This window comes from Mandrillus leucophaeus, unplaced genomic scaffold (genome assembly GCF_000951045.1).
Source record: "Mandrillus leucophaeus isolate KB7577 unplaced genomic scaffold, Mleu.le_1.0 Scaffold109, whole genome shotgun sequence".
NCBI lineage: Eukaryota > Metazoa > Chordata > Mammalia > Primates > Cercopithecidae > Mandrillus > Mandrillus leucophaeus.
This window is the reverse complement of record NW_012099098.1, coordinates 570,196-597,452: the sequence shown is the minus strand read 5'-3', so window position 1 is coordinate 597,452 and position 27,257 is coordinate 570,196. Positions and strand designations below refer to the sequence as shown.

Sequence of the window (27,257 nt, the reverse complement as noted above, 5' to 3'; positions counted from 1 at the left end):
CAGGCGGATCGCCTGAGGTCAGGAGTTTGAGACCAGCCTGGCCAATATGGTGAAACCCCGTCTCTGCTAAAAATACAAAAATTAGCCAGGCATGGTGGCAGTTATCTGTAATCCCAACTACTCGGGAGGCTGAGGCAGAAGAATCGCTTGAACCTGAGAGGCGGAGGTTGCAGTGAGCCGAGATCGTGCCATCATGCCATCTCACTCCAGCCTGGGGTACAAGAGTGAGACTTTGTCTCTAAAAAATAAAAAAATTTAAAAAAATTAAGTAACACATAAATACAATATGATATTATTTTCCTAAAGTTACACTTGAATCCCTTCCTGCTTCCCCCAGAGAAAAACAGTATTTCTCTTGATGTAGCAAAATACTGTTTCATTACAGAGAAACAGGATTTGAATATAATATTGAATTCTGTAAAGTATTTTCAATACAGAGAAATACAGTATTTCTCTCTGTAGATGCAGAGAAAAAGGATGGGAAGGATACTCCTCAAACTAATAGTAGTAGAGTAGGGTTTGGAGGTGGGTACAGGAGGAACTGTAGCTTTATTAGCATTCAGTATTTCATAGTGAGAATATATTCACCTATTACTTTTCAAATTAGAAATACAGCTTTTTGGGCCAGGTGTCGTGGCTCACACCTGTTATCCTGGCACTTGGGGAGGCCAAAGCAGGCAGATAGTTTGAACCTAGGAGTTCAAGACCAGCCTGGGCAAACAGCGATACCCTCCAACTCTACAAATAATAATAATGTTTAAAAAGTCGGGCATGGTAGTGCATACTTGTGGTTCCAGCTACTAGGTCGGCTGAGATGGGAGGATGGCTTGAGCCCAGAAGGACCAGGCTGCAGTGAGCTGTGACTGCATTACTGCACTCCAGCCTGGGCAACAGAGTAAGACTCAAAAAAAAAAAAAATACAATTTTTGGAAAAGGTAAAGAATCAATAAAATGTAGACATCTGGGTTTATTGCTTAATGACTTGACCTTTTCCTTTGCCTTTCTTTGAAGGATTCTGAAAGACTAATGGAGCAACAAGGAGCACTACTGAAACGGCTGGCGGAGGCCGACTCAGAGAAAGCGGTATCTAAGGCTCCCCCTGTCTACTCTAGTGGGTACAGGTGGCAAGGGTGTTATTCCATGTGCTTGGATCAAGGCAGGAGGGCTGGAGCATTTCGCTGGGTCTTAGTTTCATGATCCGTAAAATGGGCTGATGTCCTCCTGTCCTGCCTGTTCTGATAGGCTTGTGTAGTTAGTTACTTGAGACCTTGAACCACAAAGCTGGACACCAACATGAAGGCAGGTAATAATGATGTTGGATTTGTAAATCATCCTTGTCTGTGAAAGCTGGATTTCCTTATTTGTATTATGGATTGAAAGCCATCAAAAAGCACACACCTTTGGACTCAGTAATCCTAATTCTAGGAGTCTCTCCCAAAGCAGCATGTTTCAAAGTCTATTCATGGAACCCTAAGTTCCTTGAGATGTTAATGAGTGCAAGAAACCAAAGGGGAGGTTCCATAGCCAGTTAAATTTGGGAAACCATAGGCTGGCCTGAACATAAAGTTCAACAGCTTTTTCCAAGACTTTTTTGGAGTGTCTGCTGTATTAATGCTTTTGTAAGTCTCCAAGAGAGGGGAGGGAGATGGAGGCCCAGTTTCCCAAGGTGTGGCCTGTTTCTTCTGATGCTTAGTCAAGGAAGGAGTGGAGATGCAGCAAGCTTGGCGATAATGCATTCCCAGCTCAAGAACCCTTGTTAAGTTACGATACATGTCAGTAACTTGAAACATCAAGCAGCTCTTTCGAAAGATAACAGAAGATTTAATCACATTGTGGTCAAAATGAGATTTTAGGCTATGGAACAAAGTAGGCATATGACTTTTTTTTTTTAAAGGGTGCTGAGTATATGACTTTTAATATGCATTAACTAGTTATTTCTACATGGGGGGTTACGGGGTTTCTTTGGAGGAGTTTTTTGGTGTGTTCTCAATGTTTTCTACAATTAACATTACTGTTCTTAAATTGTAAAATAAATACATGTTCATTGTTTTTTTTTTTTTTTTTGAGACGGAGTCTCGCTGTGTTGCCCAGGCTGGAGTGCGGTGGCGCGATCTCCACTCACTGCAAGCTCCGCCTCCTGGGTTCATGCCATTCTCTTGCCTCAGCCTCCCATGTGGCTGGGACTACAGGCGCCCGCCACCACGCCTGGCTAATTTTTGTATTTTTAGTAGAGATGGGTTTTCACCGTGTTAGTCAGGATGGTCTCGATCTCCTGACCTCGTGATCCGCCCATCTCGGCCTCCCAAAGTGCTGGGATTACAGGCGTGAGCCACCGCGCCCGGCATGTTCATTGTTTAAGAAAATTTTTTTAATGCATGTGTTAGGTGCTTCTGACATGGATCTCTGACATGGGCCAATATACATAGGACTTTGGGCCCCAGTGGCCAGGCACTCAGAAGTCTCTGTCCTCCCTGGGCTGGGCCTCTTTGCCCTTCCCAGGAGGCACCTGACAGCCTTTGTTCTCTTCCAGCGCCTGCTGTTACTGCTGCAAGACAAGGACAAGGAGGTGGAAGAGCTCCTTCAGGAAATACAATGTGAGAAGGTATTGTCCCCAGCAGTTGTGCTTTTTCTTTTTTCTTTTTTTGAGACGGAGTCTTGCTCTGTCACCAGGCTGGAGTGCACTGGCGCAATCTCAGCTCACTGCAACCTCTGCCTCCCGGGTTTGAGCGATTCTCCTGCCTCAGCCTCCCAGGTAGCTGGGACTACAGGTGTGCGCCACTATGCCAAGCTAATTTTTGTATTTTTAGTAGAGATGGGGTTTCACCATGTTGGCCAGAATGGTCTTGATTTCTTGACCTCGTGAGCTGTCTGCCTCGGCCTCCCAAAGTGCTGGGATTACAGGCATGAGCCACTGCATCCAGCCGCAGTTGTGCATTGTTATGAGCCAGTAGAACATAATGGATATGCAGAGAGCTGGGTTCAAATCCTGCCTTTGGGCCGGGTGCAGTGGCTCATGTCTGGCACTTTTTTTTTGAGACCAGCCTAGGCTTCTCCCTAGCAATTTGGGAGGCCAATGCAGGAGGATTGATTGAGGCCAGGAGTTCGAGACCATCCTGGGCAACACAGAGAGACCCCATCTCTGCAAAATAAAAATAAAAATTTAAAAAAATCAGCCAGGTATGGTGGCATGCACCTGTAGTTCCAGCTACTCTGGATGCTGAGATGGGAGGATCACTTGAGCCTGGGAGACTGAGACTGCAATGAGTTGTGGTCATGCCACTGCACTCTAGCCTTGGCAACAGAGTGATACTCTGATTCAAAAAAAAAAAAATTGTTGACCAGGCACGGTGGCTCACGCCTGTAATCCTAGCACTTTGGGAGGCCGAGGAGGGTGGATCACTTGAGGTCAGGAGATCGAGACCAGTCTGGCCAACATGGTGAAACCCTGTCTCTACTAAAAGTACAAAAAACTAGTTGGGTTTGATGGCATGTGCCTATAACTCCAGCGACTCAGGAGGCTGAGGCGGAAGAATTGCTGGAGCCCAAGAGGTGGAGGTTCCAGCGAGCCGAGATTGCGCCACTGCACTCCAGCCTGGGCAACACAGCGAGACTCCGTCTGAAAAAAACAAACAAAAAAATATTGTGCCTCCATCACTTTCTCTGTCTCTCCACAGGCTCAAGCAAAGACAGCCTCTGAGCTTTCTAAATCCATGGAGTCCATGCGTGGGCATTTGCAGGCACAGCTTCGGTCCAAAGAAGCTGAGAACAGTCGCCTGTGCATGCAGATCAAGGTACCTACTGGCCCCACAAGTGGGAAAAGAGGAGGCAAGGCCTGCCAATTTGATGGTGGTGGCCTGGCCCAGGTATCACACTCAGGAAGTGTGCCTCCAAAGGTTTCTGAGACAGCTGATGACAAAATACTCAGGCCTTTGAGACATTCTAGGACAGTGGCAAGAGCAATGGACAGAGACCCAGGAGGTGTTGGGCATCCTTCCCAGCAGTGACGGGGTTGTGTGCCATGTCCCCAGGCCTATCACTTAATCCCCTAGGCCCTCAGTTCTCCTAATTACCCAAGAGAAAGGGATGGTCTCTTTGTAGCCCAGGGGTCCTCTGAGGTCATACATCTGCTGAGTGACCAAGGAATTATCTCTGAACACAAGGCTGGGAGTTCAGGGAAGGATTCCAGAGCAGTTCTGAGCTAATATCAAGACCCCATGGGCTGAGAGATCCAGGGAGGTATCGTGGGAGCTGGGAGGGACTGTGTCTCTGGTCCGAGTTAGGGGAGCCTCTTACACAGCTGAGCATCTGTTTTCTGTCTTCCTCGTTTCCTCTTTGCTCTTGCCTTTTCCTCCATTTCTCCTTCACCCTCTGCTTTGCCTTCCCACAACCTCTTTGTCTCTCTTCTCCCTCTCTGTCCCAACCCTTCCCCCTTCCAGAATCTGGAGCGCAGCGGGAATCAGCACAAGGCAGAAGTGGAGGCCATCATGGAGCAGCTGAAGGAGTTGAAGCAGAAGGGAGACCGAGACAAAGAGAGCTTGAAGAAGGCCATCCGCGCCCAGAAGGAGCGAGCCGAGAAGAGCGAGGAGTACGCCGAGCAGCTGCACGTGCAACTCGCCGACAAGGTCACAGGCCTGGGGTGCCCAGCTCCTCACCTGCCCTGTGGAGGGCTGCGTGATGGCAGAGGGGTGGTTGGCCAGATGGGTAGTGGAGGGGTGGGTGGATGAGGGATGGTAGTGGTGGAAAGGATAGATGACTGGGGAGGAGGGAGAGGGAGTTAAGGGGATCAAATGGGTAAAAGCTGGATGGGTGGGTAGCTGGAGATGATTGGAGGCTTTGTAGGAGAGTTCAGCCATGTCAACTTTGTGGGTGAGAATGATGGTCAAGGAAGGATTTACAAACAGGACACATTTGATTGCTAGAAATCTGGGAGCACTAACTGAGCTCCCACTGTCACTCCCAGCGCCCCCTAGAAAGGTGAATTCCAGAATGAGGTTTAGGTTACCAGGGTGAGAAACCACCTAGGATGAGCCTGCTCCCAGCTCCTGGCAGCCTCAGCACTGACACTAGGCTGACAGGCGCTGTTGTCCCGTGTTCCCAGGATCTTTATGTTGCTGAAGCTTTATCCACTCTGGAGTCCTGGAGAAGCCGCTACAACCAAGTCGTAAAAGACAAGGGAGACCTCGAGCTGGAAATTATTGTCCTGAATGAGTACGTCTTAGAGTAGGAGAGGGAACATGGGGCTGTTGAGGGACTTGGGTGTGCAGGTGGGAGGAGCCTGGTGGCTCAGGGAAGGCCACATGACTGCTGTTTGTACTGTCCGGGCTGGGGGCTGCACTGGGCTGTGATGTGGGCAGCCCTGAGCTGGGCTTTCTGGTTGGAGCTGGGGTGCAGGCTCTGGCCCTAGTCCTGGGGTCCTACCCTACTGTTAGGCACTGGGTAGGGGTCGGGTCTCTGCTCACAGAGGTGTGAGTCTGACTTTAGCACGTGGGCCTGAGCCTGTCCCCAGTCTACACGGCATTTGAAATGGGCACCCTGGTGTCCTCATTCCTATTCCTGGGAAATGGGGCAGATAGTGACCCAAGTGTCTTCTCTCTGTTGTCTGCCCAGGGACAGCAGCTGTTTGCCAGTGCCTGCCAGTCAGTAGGTCAGTGGTATGGCATGGGAGTAGGGGGCAAAAGTGGCCCCACGTTGCAAGTGACTGAGCTGACACCTTTCTTGCCACTGGCGAACTGTGAGCAGCGACCATTCCATCATTCTCATTTGTTCCTTCATTTATTGGAAAAATATGTATTGGGCATCTACCGTATACCAAGCTGCTGTGTGCTGGCCATCAGGGTTATAGCAGTAAGAAGACAAATGCATGTCTTGCCCTCTACTCTGTAGAGGAGATAGGGCTACAAGAGGCACGGACTCCCTGTACTAAGGATAGGTCATGGGGGAGCTCATTTAATCTCCCAGGTCGGGAAAGTCTCTTATTATATTCACCTCAACTTAGCAAACATGTTCTGAGAACCCACTATGTGCCAGGCTGTATGCCAGCTGCTGTCCTTAGGGAGTTCTGAAGCATACGTGGTACAGGGGAGGAGTCAGGGACAAGATGTCTGAACTGAGTTTTTAAGTGTGAGTAGGAGTTTGCCAGGTGAACTTGAGTTGCCAGCAAACTGACGTGTTTGCTTGGGCCTGGTCAGTGTTCAGTGGTGGACCGTAATTGGTCAATACTGAGAGCACGTATTGTGCAAAAGTTTTTTGATGGATCTGTGGTCAAGATAGAGGAGTAAGCACCTGTGAGCCCCAGGGCTCCTCTTGAGGCCACAGTCTCTGCTCTTTGACTGATGATAGCTTTGCTGAGTGACTGAGGGAGCAGCAGGGAGCAGAAGGGACTGGGGGTGGGGCAGGCAGCTGGCTCCTAAGTTGGCGTCTTTCTCTCTATTTGTGCCTTTTTCCCACACCACACTCATTGCTGTTCCTGCCTGTGCTAGGTGGGTATTCATATGTGAATGAGCCAATCATGGCACCAGCCCCCCGCTGGGGGCACAAAAGCCCAGGGTGCTCAGGGCCTGGCTGGAGAGGAATGCCTAGGTGATAATCCCTGCCCACCAGCCTGGGAGTCCAGGACGGGATTCCAGAAGAGTCTGTCCTAACACCAAGACCTGATAGGCAGAGAGATTCAGGGAGGAGTTGTAGGGAGTTGGGAAGGGTCCTTGCCTTCAAAGAGTGTCTTGGTCTCATGAGAGGATCAAGATGGGTACACATCCCTCTCTCTCTCTTATTTTTAAAGTGGAGACAAAGTCTTGCTCTTTCACTCAGGCTATAGTGCAGTGGCACCAGCATAGCTCACTGCAACCTTCAACTGCTAGGCTCAAGCAGTCCTCCCGCCTTGGCCTCCCAAAGCCCTGGGACTACAGGTGTGAGCCACCACACCCAGCCCACACTTCTCTTAATAAGTCATTGCTTGTTGTTGAATTGTAGATGGTTTGTTGGAAGGGGAGGTATGGGAGACACATCTTAACGGACGTTGTTTGGAGGTGCGACAGGCATGGGAGTGCCACAGCAGCAATGCCGAGGCAGGGCAGCAGAGTTGCTTCTCAGTATGGAGATTGGGGAGCAGGCAGGCAGTATGTTGAGTGGTGAGAACACTTGGTCCCTCACCACACAATGACCTGGGTTCTTTAGAACCTGTGTAATTGATTGTCTCTGTCTGCTTTCACTTTGTGATCTTCCAGCCGGGTAACAGATCTCGTAAACCAACAACAAACCTTGGAGGAGAAGATGCGGGAAGACCGGGATGGCCTGGTGGAGAGACTACACCGTCAGACTGCTGAGTATTCCGCATTCAAGCTGGAGAATGAGAGACTGAAGGTTCGCGTGAGAGCTGGGGACCAGGCATCTGGGTGGGGCCCAGTGAGCTGATGACCAGGTCTTGTCTTAAGTGGGCCTGGGGGCATCGGACTAAGACGGAGTCAGAAAAGCCTGGATTTGACCAGGCGTGGTGGTTTAGGCCTGTAATCCCAGCACTTTGGGAGGCCAAGGCAGGAGGATCACTTGAGCGTAGGAGTTTGAAACCAGCCATGGGCAACATGGCGAAATTCTGTCTCTACAAAACATACAAAAAGTAGCCAGGCGTGGAGTCATGTGCCTATAATCCCAGCTACTCAGGAGGCTGAGGTGGGAGAATCGCTTGAGCCTGGGAGGTTGAGGCTGCAGTGAGCCAAGATCGCACCGCTGCACTCCAGCCTGGAAAACAATCTGCCAGTAACGTGATGATTATCTCCATTAAATGAGAATAAGGGGCCGGGCGTGGTGACTCACGTCTGTAATCCCAGCACTTTGGGAGGCTGAGGCAGGCGGATCACCTGAGGTCAGGAGGTCAAGACCAGCCTGGCCAACATAGTGAAACCCTATCTCTACTAAAAATACAAAAACAGTTAGCTGGGCATGGTGGCGTGTGCCTGTAATCCCAGCTACTCAGGAGGCTGAGGCAGGAGAATTGCTTAAGCCCGGGAAGTGGAGGTTGCGGTGAGCTGAGATCGCGCCACTGCACTCCAGCCTGGGCGAAAAAAAAAAAAAAAGAAATGAGAATAAGGAAACCGAGGCCGAGAGAGAGGTCAAGTTTCTTGTCAAGATTTTGCCCTAGGAAGTATCGGAGTTGAGATTTGAACCCGAGTCTGACTCTGGAGCCCTAGCTCTTAACCTCACCATACCCTCCTTTCAGCCTGCCGGGGCAAGAGGCACCTGAGCAGAGGTTGACATTTCAGAGAGAGGTTTTATCTTGGTTTTTTGTTGATCTGGGCAATAATATCTAGCTTTATTTTTTCACTGATTTTGTTTTTTCTTGTTAAGATTGATTGTAAGGGAGAATAACATATGGAAAAGTACACAGATCCTAGAATTTTCATAAAGTGAATATACTTTATCCATCAGTCACTCTGATTGAACCTTGCCTGCACCCTAGTGACCTTTCTTGTTACTAATACACCTGTAAAGGTAACTGCTAGCCCATCTCCTGTCACCACAAGTTAGTTGCCTGCTTTTAACTTTAGAGATTTGAGTAGTTTGAATACCCTCGGGCCTGGCTTCTACTCAGCAAGTTTGCTGAGCCAGCCCCATTGTTTGTAGCAGTTTATTCATCCTCAGTCCTCTAGGGTATGCCGTTATATGAATACACCACAGTATATTTGTCCATTCTACTGTCAGTGGACATTTCGGTTTCCATAGTGTTGCTGTGAACATCTTTGTATGTCTTTAGGTGTACACATTTGGTGCGTCTTTATTGTCTATATACCTTGAAGTAGAACTGCCAGGTCATCACTGGGTGTGCATAAGTCTATATTTGGTAGATGTCACTGAATAGTAAAGCATGTTACTAAGTAGTAAAGTAGTTATTGGTAGATGTTACTGAACAGTAAAGTAGTTGAACAAATCTCCACACCTGTCAGTGGTGAGTTAAAGGGTAACAGTTGCTCTGGCCTCCTTGGCAATGCTTGGTACTGAGTGTCTATTTTATGTTAGCTACTCTGGTGGGAGTGTACTAGTATCTCATTATATAGTGCAATTGTCAGATACATTAAAAGTAACATGTGAGTCTTAACAGTTATTTAGGAGGGCAGCCATGGTGGCTCACACATGTAATCCCAATGCGGGAGGACTGCTTGAGGCCAGGAGTTCTAGACCAGCCTGGGCAACCCCAGCAAGACCCCATTTCTAAAAAAAAATTTTTAAAAGCCAACAATTATTTAGGGGATTAGTTATAGTATGGTGTATCTGTGTAGTGTATTACATTGTGGCCCTTCAAAATGATGTTTGTAGAAGTATATTTTCCTAATATAATTTTTTTTGTTTTTTTTTGAGACGGAGTCTTGCTCTGTTGCCCAGGCTGGAGTGAAGTGGCACGATCTTGGCTCACTGCAACCTCCACCTTCCGGGATCAAGCGATTCTCCTGCCTCAGCCTCCCAAGTAGCTGGGATTACAGGCATCCGCCACTATGCCCAGCTAATTTTTTGTATTTTTAGTAGAGACAGGGTTTCACCACGTTGGTCAGGCTGGTCTCGAACTCCTGACCTCAATTCACCTGCCTCGGCCTCCCAAAGTGTTGGGATTACAGACGTGAGCCACCACGCCTGGCCTTTCCTAGTATGATTATAAAAGTTAAATATGCTCATAGTAAAAGTTGAAAACATTACAGAAACGTGATATAGACGTGAAGATCTCCACTAGCCATGAACATGTATTTTTCTAGATTTTCCCCCAGTACTAACATAATCAAGCACATACACATCCACTCATCCATCCATTATTCTGTCACTTGCTTTTCTGATTTAACCATATTTACAGACATCTGTTAAGGTTGGATTTTTGAGCTTTATCTCTCTTTTAAGTGACTACTACTTATTTTATTCATTTGATACACCATTTTATATTATTCCATCTAAGATGAGTATTTGGGTTACAGGAAGACATTTATTTTATTCTTTAAATTTCCCACCTGCATTGTAAGTTCAGAGGACATTTATTGACTTGAGAGAAATTCACAACCTTATTTTTTTTATTTTTATTTTTTTTTGAGACAGAGTCTCACTGTGTCGCCCAGGCTGGAGTGCAGTCGTGCTATCTCGGCTTGCTGCAACCAACCTCCACCTCCCAGGTTCAAGCGATTCTTCTGCCTCAGCCTCCCAAGTAGCTGGGACTACAGGTGCACGCCAGCACATCTGGCTGATTTTTGTATTTTTAGTAGAGACCCGGCTTCACAGGATTAGCCAGGCTGGTCTCGAACTCCTGACCTCGTGGTCCTACCACCTTGGCCTCCCAAAGTGCTGGGATTACAGGCATGAGCTACCGCACCCAGCCCACAACATATTGTTAATTTATAAAGTATGTTACGGCTGGACATGGTGGCTCACGCCTATAATCTCAGCACTCTGGGAGGCCAAGGCAGGCAGATCATGTGAGTTTAGGAGTTTGATATCAGCCTGGCCAACATGGTAAAACCCCATCTCTACCAAAAATATAAAAAATTAGCCGGGTGTGGTAGTGTGTGCCTGTAATCCCAGCTACTCAGGAGGCTGAGGCAGGAGAATAGCTTGAACCTGGGAGGTGGAGGTTGCATTGAACTGAGATTGTGTCTTTGCACTCCAGCCTGGGCGACAGAGCGAGACTCCACCTCAAAAATAAACAGCCGGGCGCGGTGGCCCACACGTGTAATCCCAGCACTTTGGGAGGCGGAGGCGGGTAGATCACAAGGTCAGGAGTTCAAGACGAGCCTGGCCAATATGGTGAAACCCTGTCTCTACTAAAAATATAAAAATTAGCCAGGCGTAGTGGCGGATGCCTGTAGTCCCAGCTACTCGGGAGGCTGAGGCAGGAGAATTGCTTGAACTCTGGGGCAGAGGTTGTAGTGAGCTGAGATCGGGCCACTGCACTCCAGCCTGGGTGACAGAGCAAGACTCTGTCTCATAAATAAATAAATAAATAAATAAATAAATAAATAACACATTTAAACAAAAAGTATGTTACATACAACCTGGCAGATCCCATGGCGGGGAAAAAGTATGTTACATAGCAGTAAGTATAGTATAATCTCATTCTTTTTGACAGAAATGAAAAAGTTATGCAGCTATAGATGTAAAGCTATATCCCAAGTCATTAAGCATTAGGATTAGTGTGTATTGGTTTTATCTCCATTTTCTTTTTTGAGACAGAGTCTAGTTCTGTCGCCCAGGCTGGAGTGCAGTGGCGCGATCTCGGCTCACTGCAAGCTCCACCTCCCGGGTTCACACCATTCTCCTGGCTCAGCGTCCCGAGTAGCTGGGACTACAGGCGCCCACCACCACACACCCGGCTAATTTTTTGTATTTTTAGTAGAGACGGGGTTTCACTGTGATCTCGATCTCCTGACCTCGTGATCCACCCGCCTCGGCCTCCCGAAGTGCTGGGATTACAGGCGTGAGCCGCCGCGCCCGGCTGGTTTTATCTCCATTTTCTTTAATGATTATATATTGCTTTTGGAATAAGAAAAAACAGAAGTAATTTATTTGCATCTCTATTCACCTGAGGTGGTAACATTAGGAGTCTTACCTGCTTCTCGGTGCTTCTCTCAGGCAAAGTGCTTTGTGGGTTAGAGTAGGGGGCCTTTCCTTTGCTGGTTCCTTGGATAGAGTTGAGGGTAGGAGGTCCACCTGTTGCAGAACCTTCCTGTGGGTTACTCATGAGCCATCCCTTCTAGGCCAGCTTTGCTCCAATGGAGGACAAGCTCAACCAGGCACACCTCGAGGTCCAGCAGCTGAAGGCCTCAGTGAAGAACTATGAGGGGATGATTGACAACTATAAGAGTCAGGTAGGCCTCACTGGGGCCCTGGCCCTTCCAAGCAGTGCCGACCCTGCCCCCATCAGACTGGGGGCTCCCTACCAGGCCAATCCCAGGAAGGGTTGGGTATGGAAGATGGTTTTCACCAAAACGTGGCTTTGCCTAAGATGAACCACCGTGTTGTTGGTCCTTAGGTGATGAAGACCAGATTGGAGGCTGATGAAGTAGCTGCCCAGCTAGAACGCTGTGACAAGGAGAACAAGATCCTTAAAGATGAGATGAACAAAGAGATTGAGGCGGTACTGCTTTCCTTCCTTGCTTTCTTCTCCTACCCAATTCCGTATCTAACTCAATGACTGTGAGTGTGTTCCTCTCGTTTGCCTTTGACCCTACCTGATTTGGGCAACAAAGATGAGCTCACTTTCTCATTGGTGGACTGATCTACTCTACCCGTGTGTCTCTCTCCTCTGTCTCTTTCTTGTCTCCTTTCTTCTCTCTCTCATGCTGCTGCTTTGTCTTGTTTTTTTTTTTTTCTCTTGGTTTTCTTCTATCTCCTTTTCAATTTCCTTAAAACAATAACAACAACAAAAACCCTCCTGGCCAGGCGCAGTGACTCACACCTGTAATCCCAGCACTTTGGGAGACTGAGGCAGGCAGGTCAACTGAGGTCGGGAGTTCAAGACCAGCCTGACCAACATGGCGAAACACCCTGTCTCTACTAAAATACCAAAATTAGCCGAGCATGGTGGCACATGCCTGTAATCCCAGGTACTTGGGAGACTGAGGCAGGAGAATCGCTTGAACCCGGGAGGCGGAGGTTGCAGTGAGCCGAGATCGTGCCATTGCACTCCAGCCTGGGCAACAGGAGTAAAACTCTGTCTCAAAAAAAAAAAAAAAAATTCCTGCTTGGAGCATCTAAGTAGACAGAAATCTACAGTTATGCCAGGTCTTTGGCATGCCCATTTCATTCTATATGGTGTCTTTATTTTGTACCACCCAGAAAATATGTCTCCCATCCTCTTCCCAAAAAGCCTTATTCTTCTGCAGATGGTTTGGCTGATTAGAGCAGGGGGATTATCTTAATGGTTACCTTGGAGATGGGCTGAGTCCAGGCTCAGCCACTAATTTGTTTCATAATCAGAGAGGAGCAAGTCAAACTCCTCTCTGATCCTCAGTCTCCATGTTAAGTAGAAGGATGGACTGAGACCAGATATTTCTCACCTTTCCCTCTGACCTGTAGCATTGTGACTGCTTTCCTAGGGGCTTTAGAGTTAGACTAGACTTTTTAAATTTTTTTTTTTTTTGAGACTGAGTCTTGCTGTGTCACCCAGGCTGGAGTGCAGTGGCCCAGGCTGGAGTGCAGTGGCATGATCTCAGCTCATTGCAACCTCTACTTCCTGGGTTCAAGCGATTCTCCTGCTTCAGCGTCCCAAGTAGCTGGGACTACAGGCGTGTGCCACCACTCCCAGCTAATTTTTGTATTTTTAGTAGAGACGGGGTTTCACCATGTTGGCCAGGGTAGTGTCAAACTCCTGACCTCAAATGATCTGCCCCCCTTGGCTTCCAGAGTGCTGAGATTACAGGCGTGAGCCACTGTGCTTGGCTTGGAGTTAGACTAGACTTTAATCCTGTGTTTACCAGTTTGTAGCTGAATGACCTTGGGCAAATGACTTAGCTCTCTTGATCCTTACTATCCTTATATGGGGACAGCATCACCTGTTTTACAGGTTGTCTGAATTAAATGAGCAAGTGTGCAGAGCCCCTGGTACAATGCCTGGGGTCTTGGTGTTTACTGTGTGGTTGCCATTGTTATTGGATAACTAAGTGAATGGCAAGCCACCTGCTCAGTGGCCAGCAGGGAGCGTAGGCCACACTTCTGCTGTGGATTTTGCAGGATCCTCCACTGGGGACTGTGTCAGCCCTGCCCTAACTCTAAAGGACTCTGCCTGGCTCCACTAGGAGCCAGGCCTTTCCCAACTGTGGGTCTTTCCTTCCTGCTTCAGGCACGAAGGCAGTTCCAGTCTCAGCTGGCTGACCTGCAGCAGCTCCCTGACATCCTGAAGATCACGGAGGCGAAGCTGGCTGAGTGCCAAGACCAACTGCAGGGCTATGAGCGGAAGAACATCGACCTCACAGCCATCATATCAGACCTGCGCAGCCGGGTAAGGGACTGGCAGAAAGGGTCCCACGAACTGACCCGAGCAGGGGCCCGCATACCAAGATGAGCTGCACGCCCCCCAAGGGAGGACTACTTCCTTTTTCTTGGCTGCCGCTTTTTAAAAGGAGTGAGCTATCATCAGTGCTGTGAAATAAAAGTCTGGTGTGCCAAATGCCATGTGTTTGCACAAAGTGATTGTAGTTATAGGAGCCGTCACTTGCGTGGAGTCACTGGGCCCTCCTGCTGTTGCCCCCACCCAAGACTGCTGCCTCTGCCTGCCTCTGCCTGTATGCTCTGCTGCTGTCCTCAGCTCCACACCCACAGCTGGGAGGTGCCAGCAGACACCGAGCTGTAGAATTTCTTTTTCTCTTGCTCTTGCTTCAGCTGCTTCTCCTGACTCTTAACATTCACTGCCTGAGATTCTGTCCTGAAAGAAGCAAGCAGTCCCTTTCTCCCAGAAGCAGTCTGTCTCTGGGTTACTAGAACCATGCCTACTGCCTACAGTGTCCAAGAACTTATATACCACCCATTTGCAGCATGACCTTGGGCAAGGCCCCTTCCCCACACTTTTTTTTTTTTTTTTTGAGACGGAGTATCGCTCTGTCGCCCAGCCTGGAGTGCAGTGGCGCGATCTCGGCTTACTGCACGCTCCGCCTCCCAGGTTCACGCCATTCTCCTGCCTTAGCCTCCCGAGTAGCTGGGACTACAGGCGCCTGCCACAACGCCCAGCTAATTTTTTGTATTTTTAGTAGAGACGGGGTTTCACCGTGTTAGCCAGGATGGTCTCCATCTCCTGATCTCGTGATCCGCCCGCCTCAGCCTCCCAAAGTACTAGGATTACAGGTGTGAGCTACGGTGCCCAGCTGGCCCCTTCCCCACTCCTGACATGTGTACTTGTGATAATTAGAAAAGGAGCTACCATTTTTTGAGCACCTCTTCTGTGTTCCTGCATTCTCTCATTTAATTCCATCAGGAACTTTGTGAGGTGCATGTGTTATTTCCCCCATTTTACAGAAAGCAGCCCAAGGCATAGAGAGAAGTAATTCCCTACCATCACAGAGCTAGTACTTAGTAAGCAGGGATTGGAACCCAGCCAGCTCTGTCTGGTTCCCAACCCCATGTTCTCAGTACTGTAACCTTACAGTGCCTGCCTTCTCCGTTGAACCTGAGCATTCTCAGGGCCTTTTAGCCCTGATAGCCGAGGCTTCTGCATAAAGCAGTCCTCTGGGTCTGGGTACATTCTCAAACTTGCCAACTCAAAAGGATTGACAGATTTCCTGTGGTCTTGCCTGCACTTGTCCCCAGTTAAGAGGAGGTTGAGATCAATAGTACCAGCAACATAACAGGTAAAGCTCTCTGGTTGGTTTGTATGGGCCAGTTAGCCCTGTCAGCTGTTTCTGCCTTCTCATGTCTTTCCTGGATCCTAGCTGGGCCTCTCTGAGTGGCCTCCCCTGATCAAGAAAGCATCTTTGTCATTCTTTAGCATCAAACCTGGTTTCTCCCACTGTGGGGACAGCCTTTTGTCTTTGGAGTTGGGCCTAACCTATCCCTGCTGTCCTTTCTCCTCTAGGTTGTGCGTTGAGACTTGGACACCTGCTGAGGGCACTGTGCCCCTTTCCTGGGTGTGGACAACAGGTCATAGGGAGAGGGGAGGGCTCTAGCGGGAAATTCCTTTGTAAACCAGTCTGTGTTCCTGTCATTTTAGATCGAACACCAGGGGGACAAGCTGGAGATGGCGAGAGAGAAACATCAGGCTTCCCAGAAGGAAAATAAACAGCTGAGTCTGAAGGTGGATGAACTGGAGAGGTTAGAGGCACTTGGTCCCATCTCTGTCCTCTTCCTAGGACCTGAGACTTTCAGCCACTTAGCTGTTTTTTGCTTAGTGTGCGGAAGTGTTTGAGGGACTCAAGGCCCTGGAAGGTACTAGGCAGACCTCAGAGGAAAAGCTGCTTCCTTTTCAGTGGTAAGCATTGTGGGAGAGAGCAAGGGGGCCTCTCAGCCTGGGGAGACACTCCATGACAGCGTGATCAGGATCAGCCCACCTGTAGGCACCACCTGTCCCAAAAGGCATGCCTGGTCCAAGCATGCCAGCAGGGCCCAGTTTGAATGCAGCAGCCAGTATACTGTGGTGGGGCCACTTCCCCACTCTTTTCTGCCCTTTCTTGCCAGTCACCCTTCCAAAGACCTTTCTGATCTGACCCTTCTCTGTTATTTACGGATTGTTGGAGGCAGTCAGAGGTGAAGGGTACAGCTTTGGGAATCAGAAGCCCTGGCCTTGGGGCCCAGCTCTGCCACTTACCGTCATTGTCATCTTGAGCAAATAATTTAATTCCTTTGAAGCTCAATTTCCTCTTTTTGAGGAAAGGATCAAGGTAGAGTTAATTTATCTATATCTATCTGTCTATCTGTCTATCAATCAATCACTCAATCAATCAGTCATCTCACTCTGTCACCCAGGCTCCAGTGCAGTGGTGCAATCTCAGCTCACTGCAACCTCGACCTCCTTGGCTCAAGCGATTCTCCTGCCACAACCTCCCAAGTAGCTAGGACTACAGACGTACGCCACCATGCCTGGCTAATTTTTGTATTTTTTGTAGAGAAGGGGTTTCGCCGTGTTGCCCAGGCTGCTCCTGAACTGCTGGGCTCAAGCGATCCACCCATCTAAGCCTCCTAGAGTGCTGGGAGTACAGGCGGGAGCCACCACACCTGGCTGATAATAATCTTTTCATGGTGGTAGTGTGAGTCTTCAATGATACAATCCTGGTAAAGGTCCTAGCATGTTACCTGGCATAGAGGAGCGCTCAGTATAGTTTAGCATATGTTATTAGTTAGCTGGTATTATCCCAGTTTTAAATATGAGGAAACTGAGCTTGGGGAGGAGTTAAGTGACTTTCCCAGCATCACACTGTTGGTACCTGGCAAAGCATGACTTAGACCCGTGACTGTCTTCCTTGAGAGCTTATATGAGCATCTGTAAGAGGTGGGCAAGAGTCCTCCAGCCCTGGTCCCAGCCTTAGTTTCAGAGGTGAAGGTGCCTGAGGTCTAGGAGGCTCTAAGTGCCCTAGGGGGCCAGTGCACTTGCAAAGAGGCTACAACCAAGTGGGCTCCTTCCAGGCTCCACCTCTGCTCTGCCCTCCCGGCCTTGGAAATGCAGCTAGATCCTGCAGGCCCTGCAGAGCTCCTTAAATTGGAAGGCATCCTGGAAGTGCACTGAGGACAGTGTGTGTATATCAGGATGGCCACAGCTGCCCTATGGCTGGTCACACAAGATGTTGAGTGGTGTAGCTGAAGTCCCTTTACTGTGGGAGGCAGCAGTGAACAGCAGAAGTTGAGGGCTTGGGTTTTGGTTACAGACTTGCCAGCTGTGCTGAATTCAGGCCAATGAATTCCCCTCTCTGAGGCTCGGTCTCTTCATCTCTAAAGTGGGGATAATAGTGGTGCCATTTTTCTGAGCTGCAAGTTGCTGTGTTCCATGTGATGCTATCCACACTTAACACAGTCCACGGTCAGTCTCTGCTTGCGTTCCCACCCTTCACTCTGTTCTCTAACCAGTTGCTCCAGCTGCACAGTCCTTTGGCCACCTTGCTGATCTACAGATTTCTTTGGCTTATTCCTGTGGCTCCTTGGAGATTCTTGGCATGATGAGATCCCCAGTCCAGGAGAGGCTGGCAGCCCCCTGGCGGGGTGGAACATGACAGGTTGGGGTATGCCCAGGATCTGACTGAGTGCTTCCACCTAGGAAACTGGAGGCGACCAGTGCCCAGAATATCGAGTTCCTACAGGTGATTGCCAAGAGGGAGGAGGCAATCCACCAGTCTCAGCTGCGGCTGGAGGAGAAAACACGCGAATGTGGGGCCCTGGCAAGGCAGCTGGAGAGCGCCATTGAAGATGCGAGGAGGCAGGTCAGTCCCGATTTCATGAGTGACTAGCTCTGTGACCTTGGGCAAATCACCTAACCTCTCAGCCTATTTCTCCATCTGAAAAATGGGCACACAGTTGTACCCGCTTCATGAATTAGTTGTAAGGATCACATTTTCACTGTAGAGGGCTCAGTGCTTGATATCTGATGATTGCTCATTTACTCACTACCCTCTTGAGCCTCACATAGGCTTACCACATCTTAGGTGGTGACTCCTGGAGCATTGGAAAAGGGCAGGCAAAGCTGGGTGGCACGCATAATCCCCGTAGTTAGTTCCTGCCCCAGCGTTCTAGAGAACACAGTCCACAATGATGTGCAAGTGCTGTCTGCGAGACCAGATAGTGGGAAGGGCCCAGCCTTCTCTTTGCCAAGTGTTCCCCATGTCCAGTAAACCAGCCTCATGTCTGGGCCTTTGAATGTGCAGGTGGAACAAACCAAGGAGCACGCGCTGTCCAAGGAGCGAGCAGCCCAGAACAAAATCCTGGACCTTGAGACTCAGCTGAGCAGAACCAAAACTGAACTGAGCCAGCTGCGGCGGAGCCGTGACGATGTGAGTCAGGCTGGTGGGCCGGGCTAGGAGAGTGGGCAGCAAAGCTAGCTTCTGTGGGGCCTATGGGCCAAGGTGTTTTGTTGTTACTGTTTTTGTGAATATGACATGGTTTCATTTTTCTCCAATCACTTTCCTATCCCTTCAGGATATCCTGGGTAGATATTTATTTATTTAGAGACAGAGTCTCCATGTGTCACGCAGGCTGGAGTGCAGTGGTACGATCTCGGCTCACTGCAACCTGCACCTCCTTGGTTCATATGATCCCCACCCCACCCTCAGACTCCCGAGTAGCTGGGATTACAAGCATGTGCCATCATCCCTGGCTACTTTTTTGTGTGTATTTTTAGTAGAGATGGGGTTTCGCCATGTTGGCCAGGCTGGTCTTCAACTCGTAATCTCAAATGATCTGCCCACCTTGGCCTCCCAAAGTGCTGGGATTACAGGCGTGAACCACTGCACCCAGACTCTTTTCTTTTTTTTAGATCAAGTTTCACTCTGTCACCCAGGCTAGAGTGCCGTGGTGCTGTCATAGCTCACTGCAGCTCCAAACTTCTGGGGTCAAGCAGTCCTCCCACCCCAGCCTCCTGAGTAGCTAGGACTATAGGCACACACCATCACACCCAGCTAATTTTTATATTTTTTGTAGAGATAGAGTTTCACTATGTTGCCCATGTGCTGGTCTTTTTTTTTTTTTTAAGATGGAGTCTCACTCTCACCCAGGCTGGAGTGCAGTGGCAGTGCCGTGGCACGATCTCGGCTCACTGCAAACTCCGCCTCCTGGGTTCACGCCATTCTCCTGCCTCAGCCTCCCGAGTAGCTGGGACTACAGGCATGTGCCACCACGCCCGGCTAATTTTTTGTATTTTTTGTAGAGATGGGGTTTCACCGTGTTAGCCAGGATGGTCTCGATCTCCTGACCTTGTGATCTGCCCACCTTGGCCTCCCAAAGTGCTGGGATTACAGGCGTGAGCCACCACGCCCGGACGCATGCTGGTCTTGAACTCCCAGGCTCAGGTGATGATTCTGTCCTGGCCTCCTGAAGTGTTGGGATTATAGGCATGAGGCACTGTGTCTGGCCTTAGAATATTTTCAGAAAGAAACCCCATACCCATTAGAAGTCACTCTGCACTCGCCTCCCCCAACCCCCTGGCAACTCCTAAGAAAGTCCCTATGTCTCCATGGACTTCTATTTTGGACACTGCACAGCAGACCCATGCTGTGTTTCTCCTCATAGGCGGATCGCCGCTACCAGAGCCGGCTGCAAGACCTGAAAGATCGCCTGGAGCAGTCCGAGAGCACCAACCGCAGCATGCAGAACTACGTCCAGTTCCTCAAATCATCATATGCCAACGTGTTTGGGGATGGTCCCTATACCACCTTCCTGACCAGCTCTCCCATCCGCTCCCGATCTCCTCCTGCCTGAGGCCACCTATCAGGGCCTGGAGCCCTGACGGAAGCCGCGGGAACTCCGGAGTTGCCAAGCCATAGCTGGGAAGCCTGGTGGTTTTCCTCTCCCAGTGATAAAATGGGTTCAGGGTCTTGTCCTTAGGTACTAGCTCTAGAAAAGTCCCAGAAGCAGCAGAAGGTGAAGCAGGAAGCACTTGGTTTTCTCCTCCCTGATACAGTCACCTGATGGAAGTTTTAAAATCTCTTCAACAGGCCTTAAGTTTACTACTACATTAGGGTACCGGATTTTAACTTACCATGACTTTGCTCCCGTCTTTCCTGAGAAAATATTTCCACTGGATTTTTTCCACCAGTCCCCTTACAACCCTCATTGTTTTAGGAATCTCTCTCTCAGGTTTTCTCTGACCTAAACCAGCAGGAGGTCGTCCTGGGCTGTGAGCACCATCACTTGCTTTTTTTTTTTTTTCCTGATTTCACAAGTGTGGTGTTTTCCCAAGGCTCCCTTCCCAAGCTCAGTGCAAACCTCTCACTCCCAAGTTTCTTTGAGGCCACTTGCCCCCAAGCACTTCAAAACAGACCCTCGAGGGCTTGTGTCTATTTGGCCTTTTACAAGTGTAATGCCAATTTCATTGATTTTTGTTTCTTTTTGCCTGGTTTGTATCTCCAGAATGCATTTATTCTTGAAATATTTGTGTGATTTTACAAAAAGCTTTTATAATCAGTTATTTAAGGCTCCATTTGATGATTTCCTTTACCTAACCACTCCTCATCCCTCGTCTAAAAAATGATTAAGTAAAATGCTGCAGGAGAGCCAGCAGACAGTTTTAAAGTACTTGGTGACTGAAACATCGGGCTTTCATTTCATTTTAGCTCAGGTTGGTGCTTTCACATTATAATCAGTGAACTGTCAGGAGGGAACAAACTGTAACAAGGATTGCTTGGTGTTTTAGGGTAGATCACTTCAGCTGTTAGGAAGAGGATGGGATAATGTACAGTATATATTTTTAAAATGTGAATCAGTTTCTGAATAAGAATCTGGGCCATTTTTGTTCACCATTTTTGTTCGTACCGTGCTAACCTCTGCCCTTCTGATTCTAGCTAGTATTAGCCTGGCTGGTCCAGTCTTCTCACCTCTCAGCCACTCTAACTCAACTCTAGAGAATTTCTTCTGTGTTCTTTTTTCTTCTGGAGACAGGGTCTCTGTCACCCACGCTGAGTGCAATGGCGGGAACATGGCTCACTGCAGCCTTGACTTCCCTAGCTCAAGCAATCCCCCCACCTCAGCTTCCACAGTAGCTGAGAGCACAAGTGTATGCCACCATGCCCAACTAATTTTACTATTTTTTGTAGAGACAGATGTCACCACATTGCCCAGGTTGGTCTTGAATTCCTGGGCTCAAGCGAACGTTTCACTTTGGCCCCCCAAAGTGCTGGGATTAGAGGTGTGAGCCACTGCACCCAGCCTTCTCTGTGTTCTTGAATCCATCTAGGCATCTGGATTTCAAAGACCAGAAATCTCTTTTCTCCACCAAATTTTGAGGATATTTATAGTTTCCAGCTTTCAGATTTTCCAATGAAGGTAATTCTAGCTACCATTGCCAAAAAACCAAGCTCATTTTCACACTCTTAACGTAAATGGACATGAACTTACAATAGGTGAAAGGCCTTCCCAAGAAAGGACAATTGACAGACTTCCACCAACACATATATATATCTGTATAACTCATTATTGTTTTTGGCAAACTAAAGAAAACCCCAGTGCAGGGCACTGCTCTGTAACTCTGGTGTGAGCAACACCTCTCTTGGAGTCCCTTGCTGGGACTCTTCCAACAATTTTTCTTTTTAAATATTTTTATTACAAGAAGTCCAGAGAATTTTAAAAAACTCAGAAAATGAAAAATGTTCACATTGCTGATACTCCAGAGAGAATCTTTCCTATCTCACACTGAGATCTCACGAGGTGGTGGACAATGGAAGGGTCAGAAAGTCTGGGGTCCCGGTTAGAGCCATCTCTGGACAACTGTGACTCATTCTATTTTTATTGAGATATAGTTCACATAAAATTCACTCCTTTTATTTTTTTGAAACGGTCTCCCTCTGTCATCCAAGCTGGTGCAGTGGCATAATCATGGCTCACTACAGCCTCAACCTCCTGGGTTTAAGGGATCCTCCTGCCTCAGCCTTCTGAGTAGCTGGGACCACAGGTGCACACCACCATGCCTGGCTAATTTTGGATTTTTTTTTGGTAGAGGCAGGTCTCATCATGTTGCCCAGGTTGGTCTCAGACTCCTGGGCTCAAGCAATCCTACCTTGGCCTCCCAAACTGCTGGGATTACGAGCATGAGCCACTATACCTGACCTAGAGTTCACCCTTTTAAAGTGTATATATAGGCTAAGCATGGTCACTCACACCTGTAATCCCAGCACTTTGGGAGGCCGAGGTGGGTGGATCACCTGAGGTCAGGAGTTTGAGACCAGCCTGGCCAACATGGTGAAACCCTGTCTCTACTAAAAATACAAAAACTAGCCGGGAGTGGTGGTAGACGCCTGTAGTTCCAGCTACTTGAGAGGCTGAAGCAGGAGAATCACTTGAACCCAGGAAGTGGAGGTTGCAGTGATCCAAGATCACGCCACTGCACTCTTGCCTGGGCAACGTGGCGAGATTCTGTCTCGAAAAGATAAAGTGTATATATAATTCAGTGGTTTGTAGTATATTCACCAAGTTGTGCAGCCATCACCATTATCTAATTCTAGACCTAGTTTTTTCTTTTTTCGAAATGGAGTCTCACTCTGTCACCCAGGTTGCAGTGCAGTGGCACCATCTCGGCTCACTGCAGCCTCTGCCTCCCAGGTTCAAGGGATCCTCCTGCATCAGCCTCTGGGACTATAGGTGCATGGCACTGTGCCCGGCTCATTTTTGTATTTTTTGTAGAGACAGGGTTTTGCCATGTTGCCCAGGCTCGTCTCAAACTCATGACCTCAGGTGATCCGCCTGCCTGGGCCTTCCAAAGTGCTGGGATTACAGTTGTGAGCCACTGCGCCCAGCCAACCAATTTCATCACTCCCAAAAAGAAACCCCATACCCATTAGCAGTCAGTCCCCATTCCCCTCCCGCAGCCCCTGGCAACTAGTCGTAAAGCTTCTCTGGCGCTATAGATTTGTCTCTTCTGGACATTTCACATAAATGGAATTGTCCAACATGTGACCATTCATGACTGGCTTCTCTCTGCATAATGCTTTCAAGATTGATGTTTCAGTGTACCATCAGTACTTTATTTTTATGGCCAAATAACATTCCATTATGTAGATAGTGTTTCCTCCTGCCAAATAGGGCTGGTTGGGACTCCAAAGAAACACTATGACCCGGCGCAGTGGCTCATGCCTGTAATCCCTGTGTTTTGGGAGGTCGAGGTGGGTGGATCAGCTGAGGTCAGGAGTTTGACACCAGCCTGACCAACGTGGTGAAACCCCATCTCTGCTAAAAATAGAAAAATTAGCTGGGCGTGGTGGCGGGCGCCTGTAGTCCCAGCTACATGGGAGGCTGAGGCAGGAGAATCGCTTGAACCCAGGAGGCGGAGCTTGCAGTGAGCCGAGATGGAGCCACTACTCCAGCCTGGGGGACAAAGCAAGCACTCTGTCTCAAAAAAGGAGCACTAAACCCAAAACATTTATTAGGGAAACTTACAGAGTGGGCTGCAGCAATTCTCGCGACGGATAGCGAGAGAAAAGAGGTGTTTCACCTAGGTACATCCCCAGCGAGGGGTCAGGGTGTGGAGTTTATATGAGGGTTTATGGAATTTGGCTAAAGGCAGGGGTCAGTTTCAGCGTTTTGGGCAACAACTTAGATATCCTTATTAGTGCCTGGGGATATGCAAGGCCCATATTTGGTTGCAAGTCTGCAGGAAAAAACTTGCAACTGGCTGGGTCACAGGGCGATCAAGGCACTCGGATACTTGGTCAGTGCACAGAAAGCGGGAGAACCCGGGAACTGCACATATAGTACTATATTTATCCATTCACCAATGGATAGACATTTGGGTTGCTTTCACTTTTTGGCCATTATGAATAACACTGCTTGTGAACATTCATGGACAAGTTTTTGTATATACATAGGTTTCATTTCTTTGGTGTATTTTTTATACATATATTTACCTAGGAGAATTGCTGGGTCAAATGGTAATTGTTTAACCTTTTGAGGAACTGCCAGACTGTCTTCCACAGCAGGTGCTTCATTTTACATTCCCATGAGCAGTGTATGAGGATTCCAGTTTCTGCACATTCTCAAGGCACATACCAATTTTCTGCAGCCCCGGGGATTGGGAACTGGTGCTTACCTCCGCGGAACGTGCTGTCACAGGCAATTCCTGCACGCAGGCGCACTGGCGGGAGGGCGGGAGCGTTGCCGGAGGCGGGGCACGCAGCCGTTAGGGGCGGGGCTGTGTTGCGCGCGCGCCCCGGAAGCGGAAGCCTGAGCGGCCTTCCCGGCGGCTGATTCGAGGGCTTGTTTGGTCAGAAGCGGCGCCTCGGAGAAGCTGCCCCAGAGCCTACCATGCCGTCTGAGGGTCGCTGCTGGGAGACCTTGCAGGCTCTACGCAGTTCCGACAAAGGTCGCCTTTGCTACTACCGCGACTGGCTGCTGCGGGGCGAGGTGAGCGGTGGCCTCGGAGGACGTAGGCCCTTCCGGCCGCTCGCGACCGAACCCTTCTCCTCCCTAGCCCTTGGCACGTTCTGCTTCCGGGAACCCGTGCAGTCTAACAACCTGCATTTATTTCTTGACTTCTGTGTGTACATCCTTCTGTCCTGGGATTTCTGTCCCCTCCAGCCTATTTTAGCGTTTCAGGGAGCTCCCCTGACTTCACAGGTGCCCCGCGCTCTGAAGGCTTCATTGCTACCCTCCGCCAGTTGGGCGCCTTCTCCGCTCTGCTGTTGTCAAAGCAATCTTGGCCCCAGGCTCAGTTAACTTACTGCGTGTCTCATGTGCTGGGAGCTCTAGATTTTGCGACGAACGATTGACATGACCTAATCCGTTGCTGCCAGTGAAATAACCAAATTTCTAGATTGATTTGGCAGACCTGGAAAGTGAATGGGGGCGTGGTCACTGTACCTAGTGTTTGCAAAGCTCTACACTAGAAGTGGAGGGATGCGGAGAGTTAAGGCAGAGCTCCCATTCCCGAGTCGCTGCTAGTTAGCTACAGATAAGACGTTGTTCTGCATCCTCAGACTTCTTGGGAAACAATCCTAAAATATTCTCCTGTCTTTTATGTTGTTGACAGTTTTGAAAAATACAGACCTTACATTCTGTAGGTTGACTGCCAGCATAGGTGCTTTCAAACCACCAGACCAAGGTTAAGCAGTCTTGGCAGGAATACTACAGAAATGATGCCATGGCTTTCTCAGGAGGCACACAGATGTCAACCCATCCCAACACTGGTGATGCTAATCTCGATCACCTGGTTACGTTGTTATCTGCCTGGTCTTTCCGTTTAAAATTCGTCATTTTTCCCTTAGTAATTGTTGGTAAGTATTGTGGAGATTACACCAGTATCCTTTTTCTGGGCATACCTTCATCCTCCATGGCTTTAGCATTCATTGATGTTTTCCACATGAGTCGATCACCTCTATGACGTTGCCAGATCCTGTTTATTTATATCCACTATTCCTTCTGTATTTGTTAGTTGGCGTTCCACCGTCAGGAGATGCTTTCTTTTCTCTGTTGTTTAGTTATATTGGTATGGACTCATGGATTTCTGTTTTATTCAGTGAGTTGTAATCCATTACTTTTATTATTTATTTTATTTTAAATATCCCAGATTTTGTAAGCTTGTATCAAAATATCACAGGCAAGGCTGGGCGTGGTGGCTCAGGCCCGTAATCCTAGCACTTTGGGAGGCCGAGGGGGATGGATCACTTGAGGTCAAGAGTTCGAGACCAGCCTAGCCAACATGGTGAAACCCCATCTCTACTGAAAATAAAAAAATTAGCCGAGCATGGTGGTGCATGCCTGTAATCCCAGCTACTCCAGAGACTGAGGCATAAGAATTGCTTGAACCCGGGAGGCAGAGATTGCAGTGAGCCGAGATTGTGCTGCTGCACTCAAGCCTGGGCAACAGAGTGAGACTGTGTCTCAAAAAAAAAAAAAAAAGTAACCTTGTAAATATGTACAACGATTATGTATTCATAAGAATTAAAAAGAAAAATGTCCCAGATTTGGCTACTGGGCGACTCATTAAGTCGGTTCCTGTGTTCCTTTGACATGTTTCCATCTTTCATTGACATTTCTTTACTTTTTGGCACAAAAAGGTGTCCCAGGTGCAAGTTTCCCTGTCTCAACCCTGGAATCAGCTATTTCTCCGAAGAGGCTGATTCTTTTGAAGTGGAGGGTGGAGCTGTATTTACAAACCAAGTTCTAGGAGTTTAGTATGTTGAGATTCTTGATTGGATACCATTGCTTCTAGGCCTTCTCAGTAGACAGAGCTAGGAAATAATACATCTCTAAATATGTACACATATCACCACATACACATTTATCTATTATCTATAACCATTTGTGTGTACATATATATTATAAAACCATGGCTTCATACTGATAAATGCCACTTCCAACCCAGCACTTCACATTTCTTTCTATCTAATCTTACCCCATCCATCTTTGTAAATATGTTACCTAACAGTGAGAAGTTTGGCTCCTGTTATTCTCAATATGTTTACTTATTTGCTCAATCAGTTTACTTTAGCTCATTGTAGCAATCTCCCAACTACTCTGGTTTTTTCATTTATTTATTATATCATAGGTAATCAGTACTTATTTTCTCATACAAAGATGTTCCAGGCTCATCTTATATTTTTCTACCTCCAACTCTGGAACTTACCTTTTCTGCAGAGACCCCCCTGGTTTCCTTTGATTTAAAATTATATTTACAAACCAAGATCTGGTACTAGATATGATCATTATTACTACTAAGGATGTATACACACATATCCATATCTATTTCCATTTTTAAAAAAATTATTAGGCTGGGTGTGGTGACTCATGCCCATAATCCCAACACTTTGGGAGGCTGAGGCGGGACGATTGCTTGAGGCCAGTTCAAGCTGGGCCAGGCTTAGTATCTCAAACCTGCAGTCCCAGCACTTTGGTAAGCCAAGGTGGGCAGATCACTTGAGCCCAGAAGTTCGAGACCAGCCTGGGCAACGTGGAGAAACCTCACCACTACAAAAAATACAAAAAAATTAACCAGGTGTGCCGGGTGTGGTGGCTCATGCCTGTAATCCCAGCACTTTGGAAGGCCGAGGAGGGCGGATCACCTGAGGTCAGGAGTTGGAGACCAGTCTGACCAACATGGAGAAACCCCGTCTCTACTAAAAATACAAAATAAGCTGGGCATGGTAGCGTATGTCTGTAATCCCAGCTACTTGGGAGGC

The 27,257-nt window shown here is 48.3% G+C and overlaps 2 protein-coding genes across 12 annotated transcripts in view; both read left to right on the top strand.

Annotated features, from left to right (window-relative positions):
• ODF2 (outer dense fiber of sperm tails 2) overlaps positions 1-20,863 on the top strand; it is a 62,097-nt gene extending 41,234 nt beyond the window's left edge. For 5 of the 11 annotated variants that reach the window (XM_011987803.1, XM_011987794.1, XM_011987826.1 and 2 more), the window contains 9 exons: positions 1,012-1,083; positions 2,531-2,602; positions 3,675-3,791; positions 4,437-4,622; positions 5,099-5,208; positions 7,224-7,359; positions 11,721-11,831; positions 11,996-12,100; positions 13,805-14,131. In XM_011987803.1, coding sequence (XP_011843193.1) covers positions 1,012-1,083; positions 2,531-2,602; positions 3,675-3,791; positions 4,437-4,622; positions 5,099-5,208; positions 7,224-7,359; positions 11,721-11,831; positions 11,996-12,100; positions 13,805-14,026 — 1,131 coding nt within the window. In that variant the 3' untranslated portion in view covers positions 14,027-14,131. Of the gene's footprint in view, positions 1-1,011; positions 1,084-2,530; positions 2,603-3,674; positions 3,792-4,436; positions 4,623-5,098; positions 5,209-7,223; positions 7,360-11,720; positions 11,832-11,995; positions 12,101-13,804; positions 14,132-15,664; positions 15,766-17,698; positions 17,862-18,302; positions 18,429-19,662 lie in introns of those variants that run through there. The other 6 variants (XM_011987760.1, XM_011987789.1, XM_011987770.1 and 3 more) reach the window with 3 other exon arrangements.
• A 3,399-nt stretch (positions 20,864-24,262) lies between these two features.
• The window catches only part of GLE1 (GLE1 RNA export mediator), a 70,989-nt gene continuing 67,994 nt past the window's right edge, over positions 24,263-27,257 (top strand). The window contains exon 1 of the mRNA XM_011988647.1: positions 24,263-24,483. Coding sequence (XP_011844037.1) covers positions 24,385-24,483 — 99 coding nt within the window. The 5' untranslated portion in view covers positions 24,263-24,384. The remainder of the gene's footprint in view (positions 24,484-27,257) is intronic.